The sequence below is a fragment of the Hydra vulgaris genome, chromosome 08 (assembly GCF_038396675.1).
Source record: "Hydra vulgaris chromosome 08, alternate assembly HydraT2T_AEP".
Taxonomy (NCBI): Eukaryota; Metazoa; Cnidaria; class Hydrozoa; order Anthoathecata; family Hydridae; genus Hydra; species Hydra vulgaris.
In genome coordinates, this window is record NC_088927.1 from 66,205,001 (window position 1) to 66,228,046 (window position 23,046).

The 23,046-nt window shown below is 26.2% G+C and overlaps 1 protein-coding gene across 7 annotated transcripts in view; it reads left to right on the top strand.

The window, feature by feature from the left end:
- The window catches only part of LOC105848477 (uncharacterized), a 190,151-nt gene extending 168,514 nt beyond the window's left edge, over positions 1-21,637 (top strand). For 5 of the 7 annotated variants that reach the window (XM_065804192.1, XM_065804194.1, XM_065804191.1 and 2 more), the window contains 6 exons: positions 6,855-7,050; positions 8,585-9,217; positions 9,373-9,651; positions 11,429-11,698; positions 12,976-13,116; positions 21,089-21,637. In XM_065804192.1, coding sequence (XP_065660264.1) covers positions 6,855-7,050; positions 8,585-9,217; positions 9,373-9,651; positions 11,429-11,698; positions 12,976-13,116; positions 21,089-21,258 — 1,689 coding nt within the window. In that variant the 3' untranslated portion in view covers positions 21,259-21,637. The remainder of the gene's footprint in view (positions 1-6,854; positions 7,051-8,584; positions 9,218-9,372; positions 9,652-11,428; positions 11,699-12,975; positions 13,117-21,088) is intronic. The other 2 variants (XM_065804196.1, XM_065804198.1) reach the window with 2 other exon arrangements.
- The last annotated feature ends 1,409 nt before the right edge of the window (positions 21,638-23,046 follow it).

The window sequence follows — 23,046 nt, forward strand, 5'->3', positions numbered from 1 at the left end:
ATTTAAACAACTGACGTGTTAATAAAAGGTTTACTTATGGCCATTTGAAAACTGAAAGTATCATTTATGGTCTACAATCCCCTTTGGGATTGCAGTCTCTGGATATTTAATTCCATGATTTCAGAATTGAAAATTCTGATGAATTTTCAATTCTGAATGAAAAAAAAATTATTCATGGGATCGCGGTGTTGATACCAGGATTCTAAACAGATATAATATTTACATAATATTACCTGGAATAAAAAAAATTAATTTTTAACAAATATATTTAAAATATATTATAAATTTTTTAAATGAAGGCAATTTATGTTAGGCTACTGCTCAGAGAATGTCACCCTGAAGTTTGTTTATTCATGTGTTAATAACATGAAACAATCAATTTTAGTTTTCTTTTAGTTTTGGGAAATTAGATTTAATAATCATATTTTATTGACTTTTTGTCTATTTTGATATGTTTCATAGTCTAGTCATATTTAAGAAACATTTCTTTTTTAGATGTCTAAATAATACTAAATATATAAGTCTAAATGATTAAGTAATCAGAAATTATAACATTAATTATTGCTTATAATTAATTTTTTTTATTCAATATTCAAAGAATAACAAAATACTTAAAAACATACAATCCCTCCTGGTCCAGGTTTTTTTGCAAAAAACTTTTTAAAAATAAAACTTTCTACAACATAGATACAAACATAATACACACAAATTTTTTTTTGGTTTAGACTTGGATCACCTAAAACAAACAGATCCTTTGACTTTATTGTTGTAAATTGAACCAATGACTGTTCATGAAAAGTTTGGCTAAATACAGCTTCTATAACAGGTCTTTTGTGAGACTTAGGGTCATTTGTGTTGTGTCGCAGTGAAAATCTAACATAATGCAGCAGATACCCTAAAAATTGTCATCAAAATAAAAGAGTTATTTCAAGTTTGAGAACAAAACCATTTTCTGCACCTTTGAACTTCTTTTATCTTCAATAACAGCTACTAAAGTCTGAATACCATTATATTCTGATAAAACATTAGCAGTAGCATTTTCTTTGGTAGCACCAATCCTTTTAAATACTACATTTAGCACCAGTCCCATTATGTGAAACTACATGAGTCTTTTGAATATTCTGTTGTAAATATTAGTTGAAGCAAAAAGAATTTAATCTGCATTAGTGTTGTACCTGACAGAATACACTATAATAGACTCATTAATTTTTCTATTTATTTCAATAGCCTTCAATTCTTTAAGTTCAGCTAAGTGTTTAGAGACTATAGCGCTGCTGATTTGTTGTTGTTTTTTTTGACAAAAGATTTTTTCTGTTCTTATTTGTGGTTTATTACAGTCTTTTACAATTTTCTAGTCGATTAATACAGCTGTCACCAATGCATCTGTTGCAACATTACTTAAATTTTTTCCAACTTCCAATTGTTATAGAAAAGTCTGGATCAGTTTCACATTTATTTTTATTATCAAATAACTTAGCATTGAAATGATGATCACACTTAGTTTCCACAGCATGTGATGCAATACAATTGTCCTATGGTTCTAATTTTTAGTTTTTGATCTTTTAAATATTCTCTATCCAAAAGAGGTACCTAAAACAATTTTAATTTTTTTTTAAATATGTTTTAGTAGCTCTATATTTTAGTCTTCTGTAAATAAATTTGACATTTATATAGTAATTCTATACAAATATATTTACAAGTTTATGAAAACCTTCGGGATTCATGGGTTCAACCCAACTTGAAGACATTTATATTATTAAACATAATAAGACATACTATTAGGCATAATAAAACATCAACTATAGATTAAATAAATTTAATTAAGTCTAATTTTGTTAAACTAAAATATTTACCTTTGCTGGTTTAACAGAGAAAAGCAAAGTGTGTTATTTTGCAATCTAAAGGATTCTTACACATTACATATCAAAGCATAAATATTTATTAGAAATAATTAAAATAGTTTGAACCTGATAAAAAAAAAGAATTAAGTTTTGAGTATTGTTTTTATAAGAAAGTACTTGTAAAAAAATTGTAGAAAAAAAGATACTATCTTATAAAAAAAATGAAATTGTAATTTGTAATTATAAACAATTATTTTTTTTAGTTCAGAAATAAGCTAAATACAAATATTGCACATAAAAAATAAAAATAAAATACACATTTATTTTAACCAATACAAATTGAAAGTGCTTAAAATTGGAATCTATATATTTCTTGTTTTAATTTGTAATCTTTGCTCTTTTTTTCAGCAGACAAACCAGCATTTCTCCTTCTTTCATTGCGAGTTTCTATTTTTTAGGTATTTCACTTGTGTTATATACACACGCGCACACACACATACACACACACACACACACACACACACACACACACACACACACATATATATATATATGTATATGTATATATATATATATATATATATATATATATATATATATATATATATATATATATATATATATATATATGTATGTATGTATGTATATATATATATCTATATATATATATATATATATATATATATATATATATATATATATATATATATATATATATATATATATATATATATATATATATATATATATATATATATATATATATATATATATATATATAAAAGCAGCCGTGGCGCATTGGTAATACATTTGCCTCAGAAGCAAAGAATCTGTGGTTCAAAACCCATCTCTGGGCAAATTTTGAGACATTGGATAGGAACGAGGCATGAGCTTCCAATTAAATGCTCGTCTACAGTGCTCTGTGATAAGACCCTAAAGACTTCTTGGGGCACCTAATTAAAATCAACAAAAAATATACATATATATATTATATGTATATAAAAAAATAGTCAAATTTTATTTTCTTTTTTGTCAACTTTTAGCTAATGAATATTGATGTAGGTATATGAAAGTGTATTTAAAATGTACATTTAATACTAAAATTAATTAAGTCATTTTGCTTCCAAAAGATATGATTTTACTTATTGTCACATCATAAAAAAGTTATTGTAAAATGCTATTGTAACCATGAATTTATTTGCATAACTCGAACTAATTTAGTGTGAAAATGGACCTAACATGTTCAATTTGTTGTTGGTCAGATTTTATATTTAAATAATATATAAATTCAATGCAGTTTTCATGTAATGTAAGTTAAAAACATGATAAAGTTTTGTTTTTTCTAAAATTTAGTTAAAAAACTTAAATTTTTTAATATATGCAAAGAATATTAGATATTACATTTATACATTTAAAGTTTTGAATAACAATGCTTAGTTGAAGCACATTTTAAAATTGTGTCGTAAGTTAAAACTATATGCATATACTAAAGTTCTGGCGCTTTTATGTACAGTTTTTGTTGCATACAAAATGAACAATTATGTTTTATGTAATTCATATTTGAATAATATTTTTGTTTTAGTAAATAAATTGTTTATAAATGCAATTAAAGGGGTCATCCATAAAGTACATCACCCTATGTTTGTCAATTTTTAACCTCTTCCCTCCTGTCATAAACAATCACATAAACCTGTACCTGCCCTCTCCCTTCTAAACTGTAATAGCATTTTGTACTACAAAAATATTTAAAAGATTTAAATGTAAATACTTAGCAGCATTTGACATACATGACATACTTTCGAAAAACTTTTTTTTATATAATATTAGGGACCCGGTAAGTGTTCAAGGGTCTTGTGCTCCCAATAAATCCAATAAAATTTTGAAAAAATTTAACCGAGTTGCTTGTGAGAACCAATAGAACGTTTTAAGTATATGAACAGATCTTTTTTTAGAATATAAGGGGCAGCTGGGACACCCTAATATTTATATGTTTATGTATATATATATATATATATATATATATATATATATATAAACAACTTTAAAAAGTATTCTACACAATAGAGTGCTAAATGTTCTTAAAAGAACAGAGCAATTATATATTAGTAGAAAAATAAACACTTAACAAAAATTTTTTTCCATTTGAAAGTTTTTGTTAAGTGCTTTTCTACTAATATATATATATATATATATATATATATATATATATATATATATATATATATATATATATATATATATATATAATTAATTAGTAAAAAACACTTATCTAACTTTTATCTTCGACTCGGAGTTTCACCATCGCTGGATCATCAGGAAGAGTTACTAAATCTCCAAAAAAAATTCAATTTATAGAAAAAAATATTTTACAGGAAGTTATAAATTATTATAAAAAATTTTTAATTACTATATTTTTTTGTTAACGGGAAGTTACAGAAAGTAATTATGAAATAATTTTCTTTGGAATGGGGATAGTTTCTTTGGAATAGGGGATATATATATATATATATATATATATATATATATATATATATATATATATATATATATATATATATATATATAAACAACTTTAAAAAGTATTCTACACAATAGAGTGCTAAATGTTCTTAAAAGAACAGAGCAATTATATATTAGTAGAAAAATAAACACTTAACAAAAATTTTTTTCCATTTGAAAGTTTTTGTTAAGTGCTTTTCTACTAATATATATATATATATATATATATATATATATATATATATATATATATATATATATATATATAATTAATTAGTAAAAAACACTTATCTAACTTTTATCTTCGACTCGGAGTTTCACCATCGCTGGATCATCAGGAAGAGTTACTAAATCTCCAAAAAAAATTCAATTTATAGAAAAAAATATTTTACAGGAAGTTATAAATTATTATAAAAAATTTTTAATTACTATATTTTTTTGTTAACGGGAAGTTACAGAAAGTAATTATGAAATAATTTTCTTTGGAATGGGGATAGTTTCTTTGGAATAGGGGATATATATATATATATATATATATATATATATATATATATATATATATATATATATATATATATATTAGTAGAAAATACTAATTTTCTACTAATATATATATGTGTGTGTGTGTGTGTGTGTGTGTGTGTGTGTGTGTGTGTGTGTGTATATATGTATATTTATATATATATATATATCTATATATATATATATATATATATATATATATATATATATATATATATATATATATATATATATATATATATATATATATATATATATACATATATATATATATATATTTTATGTTTGTTAGAATTTGTTTATTTATTCTATGAATATGATTATTTAGGGTGACTAATATTGAATGTTACTCTTGGCAGTGGCCTTACATAATTTGCCCAAAACGAAAAAAACATGTCAATTTAACATGTTATGTAGATGTTAATAAAATTATATTTGGAATAAGGAAATACATTACATTTTATGTGTTTTAAAATTTAACTTCAGAAAGCACTATGCATCCAAATTTTCATCACCATGGTTACAAAGTATTGTACTTTCAGCAGAAGAAAATGCCTGCTCAGCCTCTACACTTGTTGGTTTCACAGTCAATAAAAAGGAATAATTTTTATCTTAATAATCATTACATGTGCCACCATTTTCAAATAGTGTCATTTCTTTTTATATTTTTAATAACTATGTCTTATATATAACTGGCTGCATTGGTGTTTGTCCTTTTTCAATAACACAATCAAGTTCTTCTTCAATACTCAAAGGATTACTTACTGACTTAGTACCATTTCAGGTTCCTTAGTCAAATCTGTTGTATCAGTTTGAACTAATGCTAATATTAGAGCAGGAGTGGAAGCAAGGTGGAACAAAAGGCTGCTGCACCTTGTCTTGCATTATTAAAGGCAGTTGTTTGCAAGCTCAACTTTCATATATTTTTTGTAAGATGTTGTTCATTTAGGTGATCTTCTAAATATTTTTATAACTTTCAATTTCACAAAGTTCTTCTTCAATCTTTGAAATCTAGGAAACTCTATCTTTTTTACATTGAACATTTTTTAAAGAAGATAGTGTATTACTCTTTTAAATTGTGTATATAATAGATTTGGAAATATACACTTTTTTATCAAAATCAAATCTTTTTGAAATTTTTTTTACAACTGAAAACATACAAATAATTTCTGTAATGTTATACTAAATAAAAGTTATTTTATTGCGACGCATAATTTTAGGTTATTTTATTGCGACGCATAATTTTTAGGTTATTTTATTGCGACGCATAATTTTAGGTTATTTCATTGCGACGCATAATTTTAGGTTATTTTATTGCGACGCATAATTTTAGGTTATTTTATTGCGACGCATAATTTTAGGTTATTTTATTGCGACGCATAATTTTAGGTTATTTTATTGCGACGCATAATTTTAGGTTATTTTATTGCGACGCATAATTTTAGGTTATTTTTATTTTTTTTTATTTTTTGCTCTTTTTGTTCGTAATTTCAATTATTTTTTCATATGAAGTTTATACTTGAAAAATATTTTTAAACTATTGTTATTAAATTTATTAATATTATTAATCATTACTATTATAAAAAAATTGTAATAGAGAGTAAGTAGAAGCTAGTAAGTAATTATTTTGACATGCAGCTTAGACAGTTATGTTGATTTTTTAGGGACTGTCACTTTATTTTGCTTCTAAACCATTTGTAATATAATATATACATGTGTGTATATAAATTGACTTTCATGAGTTTAAGTTAACACAGTCCAAATATAATTAAGTTTTAACTTAAGTAAACAGAATTCGAGTTTTAAAGTTTTTTTTCTTAACTTTGTTCTTGATAGTTTTTTCAGAAAAAGAAGAATATAGAAAGAAATAATAAAGAACAAATTTTTTTTTTTAATATAAGTTCTTTTTATCCAGTACCTAAACCCAAACTCTCAGTCAATGTATATACTGAAGCTTTTGTAGATAGCTATTTCAGTATAATGTCTATTTAGATACAATCATCACAAGATGTATGGTTGTGGTTGGAGGAATTTTTTTTGGTACAAGTTTACCCAGTACCTTGGTATAATTTGAGTGATACATATGCAAATAAAGATAAGAAAGACTTCCCTGGAAAATTATTTTTAAATGATCTTACTTCAAAAATTGTGAATGGAATACGAATTCGACAAATTCGTGTGAAGCCTAGTAAGATTTGTCTTATTGTTTCTAATTAATATTAATTTATTTTCATTATAAAACATTGCGTTTTTTTGTTCTTTTTTTTATTTAGTTACTTCAAATTTTAAATAAAAAAAATAATCTTAAGTTAGTAAAATGTTGTGACAAATTAAAAAAAAAAAAAAAAACATTTAAAAATTAAATGAAAAAGATTTTACATTTTTAAACTAATCACTTTCTCTATGTGTTGCACAGTGTATATTGCTATTGACGCAATGACGTCTTTTGTTTCAATTGCTAGTTTTTGTTGATTTAATTGGTAATTTATGCGGTAGTGGTGTAGTGGTAGAGCCCTCGCCTCATAAGTGAGATGTTCCCAGTTTGATCCCCACCATGTTCCTGGTAGTACCACGCTCAACTTGTTTCTCCAAGCAGCGGCCTTGTTCGTCAAGATTTGTATTTTGGAGTTATAAAATTGAGAAAAGGTTGTAACCACAACTAAAGTAGCCTCCTCGACTGTAGCGGCCTTAATGGCCTAAAGGAGGTGAGTTGAAATTAAAAAAAAAAAAATTTAGCTGTTCAAATTCATTTTTTAAAAAGAAATGTCACAACACTATCTTAAATAATGATTATTTGCCAACAAATAAATTTTGTGTTTACTAATAGCTTATAATTTACTTATACCCATCAATTGGGAGTATTTTATTATTATGTTTAATCTGTTTAATTTTTTTGTAGAACAATTTTATTTTTAGTAGAATAAAAAACTAAATATCTACATTCAAAAAAATGTAAAACAATTTTTTTTTGTTTAGAACTAATGAACTATTTGAATATTAAAAAAGTACAAAAAAAATTTATTTCAAAATTTTTTATAAAATTTGACCAATTTATTGAAATGAATTACTAATAACATTTTAAATAAGTTTACCTAACTAAGCTATAAAATAGCTAAAAGCTATAAAACCAAAAAAAATTATTGTATAATTATTTTTTATATTATTATTGCTATATATAATTATAATTACAATATATATATATATATATATATATATTTATGATATCTTTTTTTATTATTGTTCCCTATGATATCCGCTTTTATCATACCATACAATATACTATATACTGTATATTTCTATATACTATATACTGATTATCTACTATATATTGTACACCTGATATTTAAACTTTCATTACTTAATTTCTATAATTATAAAAAAGTTATTTTATAATTTTTAGTTTATTTTTTCTATAGGAAAAAATGTAACTAGCTTTTGTATGCAGGTTATAACATTCTAAGAATTAATAAGTTTGCTCTGCAAAAATTACTACATTAATTACATTTACATAGCTACATTTATAACAAAATATTTTTACATTATTTTTTATTGTTACATTACATAGCCAACCCATCATTTACTTAACCAACTCATTAATTTCATTAAATAAATGTAGAATAGAAAGTTCAAACTTAAGCTTTTGAAAATATGTTTTTATTTATCTTTTAATGAATATTTTTGAAACTACTTTTAATACCTAATCTCTTTTTTAACTTATATAGATACATGTATAAAAGCAAACTCTGTTGCTAATTTTACAATAGACTGTTTGCCTCCATATAAAACATCTCTTGAAGAAACAAGAGATTTTGGTTTAAATTGGACAATACCAAAAAATTATAACTCACCTATTTATCCTTCAACTATGCCATGGAGATATCAAAAATGGCAAGAACTTGATGGGTATCCATATACAGCAAATTTAGACACTTACTATGGTGGAGGTTATGTTATAGAAATCTTTCCTAAATGGAAAAACAAGGCTATACTGGAACAAGTAAAAAAATCAAAATGGATTGATAGACAAACACGAGCTGTAATAATAGAGTTTGCTTTGTTTAATGCTGCTACCAATTATTTTAGCATGGTCACGCTGGCCTTGGAATTTCCTGCCTCAGGTGGAGTTATCCCTAATTTTTCTGTTCTAACATTTAAGTTGTATGCATCAGTAACTGGATCAAAAGTTGTGTTAGGTTCTCATTGTCTTTTTATTTTAATAACAATTATATTTGCCATTCGAGAATGTCGTTATCTTTATCAAACTGGTCCTAAATATTTTTTTGAGTTTTGGAACTTGGTTGAAGTTGCATTGATAAATTTATCAATTATTGCAGTTGGATTTTTCTTTTATAAAGGTATTTAGTTATGCCTCATTATTTAATTATATTTTATTTATTTAATTATGCTTCACTATTTAATCATGTTTTATTATTTAATCATACTTCATTATTTAATTAAAGTTCTTTCATAAATATTTGTATTAACAAGAGTTTTTAAACTATTTTGTAAGGGCATTTAGCCAAGATGTTGTTGCAACGGATTCCGCAAAAGAAACCAAATAAGTTTATCAACTTCCAGTTTGCTTCTTACTGGGATCTGACATATATATACATTGTATCACTCATTGTATTTTTTGTTACTTTAAAGTTCATTAAACTTTTAAGATTCAATCGTCGAATGTTGATGTTATCTTCAACTTTAAAAAATGCATGGTATCCTTTGACTATGTTTGGAATAACATTTTTCATTATATTGTGCTCAGTTGTGTCAACATCTAGCATCGTTTTTGGTATGAAAATTTTTATTTTTAATAAAGTCTATTTTATATAACTTAAGTTTACTCATATATCACTAAATGCCAGATTGGTAGACAATTGTTCTCTAATGTTGTTGTGGATTTCTTCCTAATTAGAATGTTCATTGAGGTAGTATATTGGTTGACTGTCTAATCATTTACTAACTCAATGAAGAATTTTTCTTCTAACTCCAAGAAATTCAACAATGGTTCAATAATGCCTTTTAAAGATACAACTTTACATCTTCTAATGGTTTAAAAGGGCTTTCTCACTAGGGAGCTCAAGAAAAATTAAACTTTAAGTTGATGTTTAGTATGGCAAAATGTTTTTTTATATTTTCATTCATTTTGATTCATTCATTCAGAGTGTTTTTAACTATTTATTTGTAGCAATAAATACTTTTGCATTTTTCTCTTATGTTAGCTGAGATGTACCAGATCTTTCAATCAGTACTTTGAGAGTTATTTATTTGTTACGTTGATTCTATTATTGAACATTTTACTATATCATTTATGTTTTTTTATATTGCCACTGTTCAAAATTTTGTTAGATTTAGTCTTGAATCTTTTAAAAGACATATTATCTTCCCTATATATACAGTCGAAAATATATAGCAAATAATAGTTCTGCACTATAGAACAGCTCAACATAGTTACTCCATCTTAAACTTGGTTTTAAATTTGAATTTGTTAAAACAATGGATAACAAGGAAAATACCGCTTAATTGTCATTTGTGGATGTTGTAAAAAACTTTCTAGGGAATAATAAAATTAAAAAATATGCAGATTTAGTTGATAGAAAGTTAAAAGCCTTTTGCAATCTTGGATGTAAAATTTTGGAGTATAAAATTTCATTATATAAGTAGTCATCATGACTAGTTTCCTAAAAACCTTGGAAATTAAACTAAAGTTTTTTTTTATAAATTATCAGAAAGATGATACTAATAAATGTTCATTTTGTACATAAAATTACTATAAATATATTTTTTAAACTTTTACATCTATCAATACAAGGTCTCAGGTCTAAATTTAGATCAAAATTGTCATTATCATCATTATCAGTTTTAGCGTCTTTGTTTCAATGCTTGCATGGGATACTTTTTAATATAAACTCCCATTTTTCCATAAAACATAAAAATTATATTTTTGGCTGTTTACTTTTTTTTTTTCAAATTTATAAAAATTTAAACCATTTAAACCTCACCCTATCATTTATGAATTCAAATCAACATTACGGAAATAACTTGAAAACTTTTGTCAACTACCTTAATTTTTGAGAAACAAAAAAAATTTTTCAGAAAAAATCTATTGCTTGCCATAAAAATCTGATGTCAGATTTAAATTCAGCATATCAAAATTTAGTAAGAGTTAGTGTCAAATTTAATGCAATAAATTTTTGTTATTTTAATAATAACCATAATGATGTCATTATGGTTATTATTATCATTATTATTGTTATCATTATTATTGTTGTTATTATTATTATTACTATTATTATTGGTATTGTAATGATTAATTGAAAAATTTATACATGCTTTTGCAATAATTATTCTGAGGAAAATAAATAACTTGTAGATTTATTAGACTTAATCAGACTCACTAAATCACTAAAATCGAAAAGAAAAGTCCACTATGAAAGTTGTCTAATGATAAAGAAAAGTCCACTATGAAAGTTGTCTAATGATATTTATTTTTTTTTATTTTAATTTTTCAATTATTTTTAGTACAGTTTTAATTTTTGTCTAATAAAATTGAATTTGAAAATTTGCAGGTTCATTGCTGTATGGATATCAAACTTACTTCAAAACAGTAGCTTCTATAATTTCATTATTGTTGGGAAAATTTAGTTACAGTCAATTTGAAAATACAAATAACGTTCTTGGACCAAGCTTTTTCTTTGGATTTAATTTCATTGTTATATGGATTGTTATGAATATTTTTATTTCAATATTAAATGATGCTTTTGCTGAAGTTTGTGCAAATCTCCAGTTTCAGACTAATGAATATGAAATTGTTAATTTTATAATTGTTCACTTAAAAGGTTACTTTGTCGATCTTTCTTTTTATGTTAAAAATATGTAAAACTTTTTTTTTAATTTTAATTTTGTTGTTTAACAATTTAAATTAAGAATTTAAAAGTAGTTTATGTTTTTATAATGAAATAATTAAATTAAATTATTATTTGTCAAAAATTAACAGTTGTAATTCAGCACAATCTATAAACAAAATTTTTATAATTAACATTTGCTCCTAACTTATTAATTATTTGATTAAAATTGTTTAAACAAGCACCTTTAACAACATTTTTTTTTTTTTTATGCGGCATATGTTTGTTTTTTTTAATTTTTTTTGTCTTTTTCAAGACTTTTACTTTTATATTCAAAATTCTTTAAAGTACATCAAAATATCAAATTATATTAGAGAGTTCTTTAAAGTACATCAAAATATCAAATGGTTTTGAATTTAAAAGGTTTAAATAGTGAGCAAATAATAATAATTTAAATAGTTAATAATTTAGATTTTTTTGGTTTTATGAAAAGTGCTGACTAAAAATAAAAAATAAACTTTTGGTTGTGCATTACTTTTTTGGAATTGCATGTAAGCTCAATCATGTAAATCGTGTAATCGTGTAAGCTCAAAAGTTTTTATTGTTTACAAATTTATCCATGCTCACATAAATATTTAGGCTTTTAAAAAGATATTCCTTATTATGAAAGCTAAGTGAAACATGCTTATTTTTAACTCACTACTTTTTGTTTATGAAACACCTTAATTCTCAACTCACTACATTTTGTTATGAAGCTCAATCACTGCACCACTGCCGTCAACGTTTTTTATGAAAAATAACGGAACTTTTAAATTTTTTTTTAAATAAATTAGCAAAAAACCTTCTTTTTTTTTCTGTTATTTTGTTGTTATTTAGAAAGAAGTGTTTTTTTTCCAGAAGACGAATGCTCTAGTATGCCTCTAGAATGCCACTAGAATGATTTTAAGATCCAAGATTTTAATGACATCTAAATAACTTATTGATAACACATGTTTTTTTTGTTGTTTTTTTTTGATAAAATAAAGGATAATATTAAATTAAATTTTAATTTTTTTTATTAAATTAAATTAAGGTCCTTATTTTTTTTTTTCCTTTATTATTTATTTTATAAAAAGATCTTTATACGCATTAATATGCATGTTTTTACTATAAACATGTATACAATTTAGCATGAATATTGTGCTCAAAATAACTTTTTGAAAAAAAAATCTATTTCAAAAAGAGTTTTATGATTTGAAACCTTAATATTTTTTTATTTAAATTTTATTTAGAATTGTTTGGATGGAGTCCTACTAAGAAAAATGTGGATATAACTACAAATCAAAAAGTAGAACCAATTGAGGCTAACAGTATGGATTGTATGGGATTGCTTAGAAAGTCAAAATTACATCAGTTCACTGAATTTAAGAAAGGTAGTGTATATTGAATTTTTAGAAAATATTTTTATTATATGTGCAGTGTGTACAGACTTCCATGTTTTACAGAAGTGTTTTTAATAATATTTTTCAGAACCTTTTTTTTTTTTTTTAACTGTATGATAAAATTATAACTTACACCTAGCAACCTTTTTGTGGCTCTTCATTAGATTGATTTAATACCATGTAAAAATGCTATGTGATTTTATTGGAGATAAATACTAAAATGGAAATAATATTATTATATTAGTGGCCGTGGCACAGTGGATAGAGCACTTTCTTCATAAGCAAAAGATCTAGGGTTCAAAATGAGCTCTGGCCATATTTCCCATCATCGCTAAGGAAGAAACCATTAACTTTCTAGCTTTCTCTGTGCTTTGTGACAAGACTGTTAAGTATTCGTGGATTACCTAAAAAACAAACATTAAATCATCTCCTTTGTCTGAAATAAATATTCAGTATAGTTTTATTTTATTTTCATTTTCAGCATTTTTTTTTTTTTTTTTTTTTATAATTTTAAACTTTATATTTTGTGCAAGTCATGAATTCAGTTTAATTTACTCAGATTGCTTATTTTATACTAATCAAATAAAGTTATTTTTAAAAAATAGCTTTTTGAAATTTAAAAAAAAAAATGCTTTGTTTTTATTTTTTATTTTTATTGCTGAAACTAGATCTTAAAAAAACTTAAATTTCACTTAGATACCAACTTTCACTTGTCAGCTTTTGCTTAGATACATTACAGCCAATCAGAGATATACAATTATTCCAATCTGATCAGCCTATTAGATTTACACAATTGTTCATAAAAATAGAAAAATGAAACAAAAATTTTTATTTGATGTTTAATACTTTTAAGGCTATATCTATCATCACCACATCCCTGGTAGTATAGCACTTATTTTTTCACTCTGCGGCCTTGTTTTTCAAGGCTGGTGTTTTGAGTTTAAAAAGTTAAGAAAGGATTGTAACAATGATTTAAAAATAAAAATAAAATTAGCTTTATGGAGGTTAACACACAAAAAAAATTTTGACATCAAATAAACCGTAATCAAAATTGATTGAAATAAATCTTCTATTATAAATCGGTAAAAAAAGCATAATTTACCGGTAAATATCAATAAAATCAGTAAAAAAAAAATCATAGAAACTGGTATAAAATATTTTTTAATTTCAAAATAAAGTCTTATAAGATTCAGATCTAATATCTTTCTTGATAATTGTTATATTGATTGAAAAAAAAGTTTTGAGGAAACAAAGTGTATCAAGTAAGTTTTAATTTAGTCTGGATCAAATTTTTGTCACAAATAATCCAGCAGCAGAAAAGGCTCGCTCTGACTCAATACTTGTTGGAGAGATAGTCTCCATTGCAATGAACAAAAGTTCAAGATTGGCAGTTCTCTTTCCAGTAGCTTCATAGACCAACAGAATACTGAATTGCTTCCTTGAGTTCATCTATAAGTGAAAGTGGATTTTCATCAAGATTTTTTGAGCCACACATTTCTTGAATGCATTCTTAGTCATCTACATTCGTTGAGAATAGTCTAGACAACAAATCTTTGGCAGTCTTTTGAATTACAGACTTCGAAGGTGTTTTGAAAATTCCATGTTATTTAATGTCAGATAAAGATCCTGGATTGGAAAGGTATCTGTACAAGCTTACAAGGTTGCTCTGACTTCTTTCTTCAAAGTCTCAAAATTGCACTCTTCATTGCAATGCAAAGAGTTAAATCTCGTTGTTTCAGTCTGTTCACAAGAAACTTGAAAATTCATTCAGCAGTAAGAGTTGCATCCTGTCGGCAAAGAGCTTCTGCTGCAATTTTGAATTGGCTCTAGAGCAGAACCAATGTTTTATAAAATGTTTACTTCTTCATCACTGCAAATTAAATGTGGAGAAACATCTTTTAATACTTTTCTGAGTGAATCTTCAACTTTGAGAAACTATTGAATAATCAACAGTAGACTGTTCGATCTTGTTCTGCAGTCAAGGATAAGTAAAACCTCTTTTCCGTGCTGTTTTTTGATTTCTTCTTGGAGGATGTCATTTTTGACTGGAGATTTTTGAAACAACTTGATGATTTTTCGAACTTTTGTGATGACAGATTGCAAGTTCACTTTTGGAATGGGAATGTTTTCATCCGTGGCAGCATCAAGAAAACTGACTTGGGTGTCAGATTCGGATTTGTCACTGCTGACTTCATCTTCGTTGCTTGTTAATTGCAATCTGTTGGTATCAATTATTTGGAAAGGCTTCTTGTACAGCATTTCTTGAACTGCCAAATGAATTCCATGGGTGTAACACATTTGATGCTCAGTTGAAACCAGTTTTCCAAACTTAACCATCATGGAAGCTCCATCCGTAATTGAGTAGACAATGGTGTCGCTAATGTTCAACCCAAATTCTGCAACTTTTTCTGTGACAGCTGCTGCAGCTTTTTCAGCTGGCAGTGATCCAGAAATTCGAGTCCCAGATTCCAGTATGTGAGTTTTTGATGAATAATATTATTCATCTACCTTCGATTTTTCAAAGAAGTGTACTCATCCATTGTAATTGAAAAGCGTTTTCCAATGGTCACTAAAGATTTAAAAGTTTTTAAGGTCATTTCTCACGCCAGCAAACTTTTTAACTGACTGGATTGCTTGCTTGTGATTTTTTGGAAATTCATAACTTTTTTCACTCATACCAGATCGAATGAAAGAGTTATTAACAATGGTGTGGAAACTAAATCCATCCAGTACTGTAATTCTTGAAATCACTTCTTCAATTGGTTACTTCAAGAAAAAAGTTGAAATATTAGGCTTTTTTGATTCTGTTGCAGCTTTTGTTGTCAACTTTTCCTGTTTTTGTTTTTTGTCTAGGTGATAACACATTTTAATTGAAGAACTTGAGTATTTACTAGTATTTCCACCTATTTTGTAAGTCACTGTTTTTCCTTTGTTTAAGGTGTAGTGTTTTCAAATGTCTGACATTTTGACCGAAAGCAAATCAAATTGATTGATAAATGCAACAATAAGTATATCACAAGAAAGTAATAATGTCTTTCTAAAAATGTTCAGGCAAAACATAACCAACAGAGTTAGTTTTCAAACAAAACAAACAGCTTAGTTGATAGGAAAGTGATTATTAAAGTTTTAATTTATTGATTAAGCTATTTCAAACCTTTTAAAATATTTTAATGCATTTTTGAGCATAATAATTCTGATTTTTAAACTTCATTTTTTAGATTTTTGTTATAGAGACAAACAAATAAATGAGGTGGAGGAGTTCTGATTTATGTAAAGGAAAACAGTATACATAACATTAGGGATTGTGGGTTTCTGGTTCGTGGGTTTCTAACATGTGGGTTTCTAACGGTGATAAAGATATCATAATGAAGTTTTAAACAATAAGAGAGTTAATACTCTGTTAGGTGCGGCTGAAAATCATAATTTCTTTTTACAGCAAAATGTTATTTACAAAGGTAGCAAAGAAAAGAAAATTAATTTCATAATTAATTTTCTTTTCTTTGCTACCTTTTTAGGGTGTTTTTTTTGGGGGATTTCAAATGAATTGTTTAATTTATAGTATAGTAAAAATCATTTACCGAAATTTACCGACATAGTTTTACCAATTTACTGGTAAATTTTCAGTAAAAGCTCAACCCAACCTGGAACCTTTTTTTTTTACAAAGATGATTTTAATATTGGATTGCGGCAGAATATTATGCTGTCTGAGATCCCCAAAATAAGATCTCATTTGTAAGAACAATAAGATCAATCTCATTTGTGAGGGCAATAAATTATTCAGTCTTATACTATTAGAGGACATAATTTCACATGTTAAGCAAAATTGTAGGGCCCTGCAAATCAGCATTTTTAGTTTCGAATCGAAGCAGCACTTATTTCGTGAATCAAAACAAACCTCAAATCAAATTACTAGTTTAAAGAAATCTGAATTTATATTATTTTCAACAATTGTTGATAAAATTAACACAAATTACAATGTTATTTAAACAAGTTTTTTTTTTTCAGCCCAATTTAACCATACCGCGTTTTGCTCAGAAAGGTTATTGGATTTATTGTCGAATACTCCTCCTCCCACAGAGTTAAACCTTTCTGATGAACAATTTGTATCTTGTCAAGAAAGTAAATCAAGTGCAACTTGATTATATGACAAACTAAGCGTCGCAATGTTTTCTCTTTAGTGTACGCAGTAATTTCAAATTTTAAGTGCTCATCTCAAGTTCTTCTCTCTGGTAGGGTACAATTTTTAGAAACATATTTAGACATTTTATCTAAATTTATTTTTATTTCAGATGATTTTTTTTTCCCTTGTTGAATTTTATCAGGATACATAAAAATACTTGTGAATTTTATCAGGATACATAAAAATACTGTGAATTTTTTTCAGATACCATCAAGTAAAATTCCACAACTTGCATCTCTGCGAAGGTAAACATTGCTGATTTAAATTGAGAGTCTAAGAAGGTAGCGATAAGAAAAAAACGTCTTCACTTAATTCAAACCTGATTTTCAACTGCGTAGTAAGATCATCAACAAGTTTACTTATCTCTCTTTTATCCATTAAGCAAATTTTTTAAAGTTGTAATGCGCAGATAAACTTAATTAACGCTCACGCTTTTTTCTGCACCTAGATAGTAGTGGTTTCAGGTACTGCATCTAAAATAGGAGTGGGAATTGTTAATAGTTTTACTTGCATTCTAGTTAGACAAGTTGATGGCATACAGTTTTTTTTTCTGTGTGCACTTAACTAGAGTTAATTCTATAGAACCCTTATTTTTTAAATTAATCCTAATAAGTTTGAAGTGCTGTTAAAGCATGTTTCCACATCTGTTGGACGCTTTGACTCTGACCGATGATGATTGAAAAAATCCAACTGATTTATGACCTTTGCTAATTAATGTCACAAGAATTGGTTGGTTTTGGATAGCTAACTTCACACAAAGTTGGAGTTTATGAGTACAGCAACCTAGCCAATCGATTTCAAGAAGTTTAAATGTGCACTGCATACTAACAGTAGTGTCAGTTGTGGCTTGTAAAATATTCTTTGTAGTCTAGTCAAAGTTTGACAGCTCGTTTTTTATAACTTCTTCAGTGGAAGTAGCTTTGTCAAAAGCATTTATTATTTCCAAGTTTACAACTGATAAACATCATGGTTCTAAACATCATGATTCTAAAAATCATGATTCTAAAATCACGAGGATGAAATATAGTAACAAGTAGTAACAAGAAAGTTGTCGCCGTCGGTCTTAAAGTGATCGAAAGTGATGCTCGATTTGAAGATAAAATTTCTGAAAATAAAATTTTTTAATATTTGTATCTATTCAAGGATGTATGTATTCAATTTGTATCTATTCAAGATTTTTTTGTAGTAGATGCGATTTCATGATCACGTTTTGAATGGTTCCATCGGATAAGATAAAGTTCCAGTTTTATGAACAGAATAATTTTTATTGTAATTTTTCTGTATGCATTGCCAGAATGTTCCTTTTATATCAAAGAATTCTACAAACTAGTTACGCGTAAAAGATGTTTACACATTACTAGTTTGCATTCAACTCTGTTTAAATCGCCAATTATTTTTAATAAATTATGTTATGTTACATTCAGGAATGAAATAAAGTTTCATTCCTGCTGAATTGTCTAATATATTTTAACTTTTTAATAACTTTTTAATTCCTTATATATAAAAACAAATAACAATAAAAAATAAAGTAATGATTTGAAAAACTCTATTTCTAATTTATAACTATTTTTAATTTTCACAAATTTTTGTGAAAATTAAAAATAGTTAAAAATTTTGAAAAGTAATTTTTGGGAAACAGCTTGTCTTGTGCAGTGTCTTGACAGCTCGTCTCATGCCTATTAAAGGAATAGTCAGGAAGATCATTAAATTAGATAAGAAACAAAATAGGACTTAGGGTAGAACATTGAGGTGCCCCAGAAGCTACTGAAAATGAAAAAAAGTGTTGACCTTCAAGGATGACTCTAAAGTGGTTTGTAATAATTGATTTGATAATCTCGAAAATTTTCTCAGGTACACTATTAGTTAAAATAAGAACACAATCTTGTAGGTTTGAGTGAGTTTCTATTTTTTTCTTCAAGTTAACCACTATTTCTAAAAAAAAAATTTTAAGTTAAACACTTATTTTTTATAATTTTTTTAAAAGTCAAATTTAAAGTTAAATACTATTTTTAAAGGTAAAATGTCAAAACCATTATCATTTAACTTAAGCAACAAATTTAAAAAAAACGTGTTTGGTTATATCTTCAAGTGAACTTTACAGGTTTTTTGGCCGTAAAATAAAAGTTGAAAGGTTTTATCAAAAAAGTATTTTCGAAATCCATAGCAGTCTTTGATTGATACGAGGTGGTTCGTTGGTGGTTCGTTTCTCAAAACTTGCATTTTCTTATACTACTTCAGAAAATGTATGAAAATTTAAAAAAAAATCAAACATTTTATTTTTGAAAAAACGATTTTAAGTTATTACCTAATTTTACTTGAAAAACAAAAAAAAACTATCAAATTTGTTCAATACGTGAAATTATGTTGTATCTTCTATTACTCTAAACCAAGTTTAGAAATTTATCGATAGATTTTAAATTTAATTTTTTTTTTCCTGATTATGTAACAAAGTTGTACACAGGTTTTCATATAATAAAAATGTAATAAAAAAACTGAAATTTAACATTTTAAATAGTAATATAAACAGAAAGGAACTTAAAGAAGATATGAATGATAAGATTATTTCCACAATCTTTTCATAGAGTCTCTAGAAAAATCATTCTTAAAAAATTACATAAACTATACATAACAAAAAAAAAAAATTAAACTTATAAATTGTGTTTACACATTTTATGTGTAATTATTTTTTAAAATTGAGTGATATTTAGCTAGTTTTAATTTATCGTGAAAAATATTATTCTCAAAAACAAATAATGTTAATTAAAATAAAGGCTTTCTAATACTATCCATACTATCTTCATTTGATATCTTTATATCAAATTAATGTTTCTCAAGTTCACGAGAAAAGTAATCCTTTGTTTTGTTGTTTTTGTTTATATGATATTACTAAATTAATTATCATCCGTGGATTTTGAATTTCTTTCTTTTTTTTTGTTTATTGAAGTTGTTTTTAGGCAAACATCTAAAATATTTTTGAAAGTAATCGAAAAATAATTAAATGCGCTATTTGGATCTACAGAAGTATAAACGTCTACCCATTTTTAATCATATAGTTTATTTTTTATCTCAATTTTTTTTACAGAGATTTCAAAAAGTAACAAAGCGTTTTTTATTATCATTATCTGTAATAATAGCTTTTAAAAGATTTTCACGTTTGTTTTTGTTAACATTTGTCAGTTATTTTTTTAGTTAGTTTTATCAAAAATTTGATTATTAATTTAATCAATGAAAAAAAAATTCGAATACCTATTTAGAGAAATACTAAATACACTGGAAACTAAATTGACTGGGAAAACTGATTTTTGTAGCAGCCGATGGTGCAAAATTAATAATGAGAAGAAGTATAGGATTAAAAATCCTTATCTAAAAAAAAAAAAAAACTGACTGATTATCAGTCATCATAGACAAGTGTTAGTTGCAATTGCATGCCTAATTTTTTGAAAGGGTCATTTCACATTGTTATAAAAATAACAAATTCACTGAAGTTTAGAATTGAAGATTTTTTCAGATTTTTATGGTTACCTTTAGTTTAACTAAAGTAACTTAGTTTAACTTCTATCGATTTGTTTTAATATTTAAATTTTTGTTGTAAGATGTTTGAAACTATTAAATTTACAAAAATAAAATTCCATTCAAATTTAGGTATACATTAGTTCACAGTTTTTCTTATTGGGTGTATTTTAAAAGTATTTTATGGAAAATTACATTTTGAAATAGTTTCATTTTTATCGTTTACCTTTTGTTTACCTTTAACGAATAAAACACTTTGTGTAACTCTTTTAGAAAAACCAGTCATTAATCAAATTTTGGGACTATCAAATTACGAAAATTTATTGAAAAAAGATATTGATATTGTCGAATACGAATCATTATATAAGTTTGTCAACTGTATGAGTGCTATATACGAAGCAAGTTCTGGTTTGGAAAAAAAACGAAACAAAGGTGTTGAGTAGACGAAGATGAAAAGAAAGATTACTTAAAGCAAATTTCAAAACGACAACAAAAAACAACATGTTTTAACAAGAAATTTGGCCAATATTTTGTTTTTAATTTTGTGTATAACTTTTTTTTTATTCACTTTGTTCTTTTATTATGTCTTTTCTTTCTTTGATTATTTTATATTTGTACATAGTTCCACTATTTGCTATTCTCGTAAGCTTATTGTTTTTATTACAATTATTAAAATTTTATTGTAAATTAAGTAGTAACAATTGTAGTTTGTATGACCAGGCTCTGGCGGTTTACATAAAAATTGACAATTTGTTTTAAATGTAAATAATAATGTATTTAAAAAAATTATAGTATAAAAATGAAAATAAAAACAAGTTTGGATTTGTCCCTTTATTTTTTAACATGCTAAAAACTTTTGTGAAAAAAATAGAACCTAAAGAAACTTCCCTGAAAAACGCTTGAATCAACTTTCAAAGTTCAACAGACACCCTCGTAATTTTTTTAGGGATGATAAAAAACACAAATTTTACAACAACAGCTCAATGAGTGCATAAAAAGAAATATACAGATCTGGGAAAAAATATGCGGATGAAAAAAGCGTAATATTTTTATATCTTTCACTCTAGAATTATTTCTGAAAGTATCTGCTGTATTTCAATTGTTACAGATACTGTATGATTTACATTAGTTACACCTAAAAATGTAAACAGACAAAAATTGACGTCATTTTTTCTATTTCCGTTGTAAACAACAATCTAAGTTGTCAAAAAATTTTTTACTAAATTATTAGATACTGTATTTGCATATAAATTGATCGACGTGGGTTTGAATATACTCCCGGGAAGCGCGAGTGCATCGTTGCTTTGCATAAAGAAGGTCTTAGCATCCGTGATATAGCTGCAAACGGTCATGGAAAGAAGAATGTGATTAAACGGTTTCTGAATTTTGCAAGAGCACACAAGCACTGGACTGTGAATGACTGGAAAAAGATGAATAATGTACAGTATTACTATGCAATTTTTAAACACGACTAATAGAGTATGTTGTGAATACCTTTGTCTATGCACCATTTTTAGATATTATTTTTATTCTCCATTTTGTTATTACTGCAGTACTGTACATAATTATGACTGTAATGCTTAGGTTAACAGTAATGTTTTTGATTTTTTTACGCTGCTTTTTGTACATGTGCTTTGTATTCATTTGGCTGCAGGTCATCTTTTCCGATGAAAGCACATTCAGCATCCAGGCTAACAAGACTCATGTCAGACGTTGGGCTAACGAGAGACTGCTTCCAAGTTGCATTGCTCCAACTGTTAAACACCCCGAAACCGTAATGATTTGGGGTTGTTTTTAATTCTAATGGCCAGGGGGTCTGTACGTGGTTTATGAGGGCACTATGGTCAATTCAGAAAGATATTTGGAAATATTGAATACACGGATGCTACCTAGTGCATCAGCTCTGTATCCAACTGGTGACTTCATATTTCAAGACCACGGTGCTCCTTGTCATTGATTAAAGGTGGTAAAAGTCAGGCCTCGACACAACGTGACTTAGATGCATGATTAGCCAGGCCAGTCACCAGACATAAACCCAATCGAAAATCTGTGGTGCATCTTGAAAAGGAACATTAGCAACACCAAGCCAATAGGCAGAGTCACTCTGAGGCAATAATACGTGCCTAGCATCACATAGTCAACTAGGAGACATGGCACACTTTGGTTGAAAGCATGTCTCGACGTATCGCTGGTGTAATAGCTGCAAAGGGTTTTGCAACCAAATATTCATT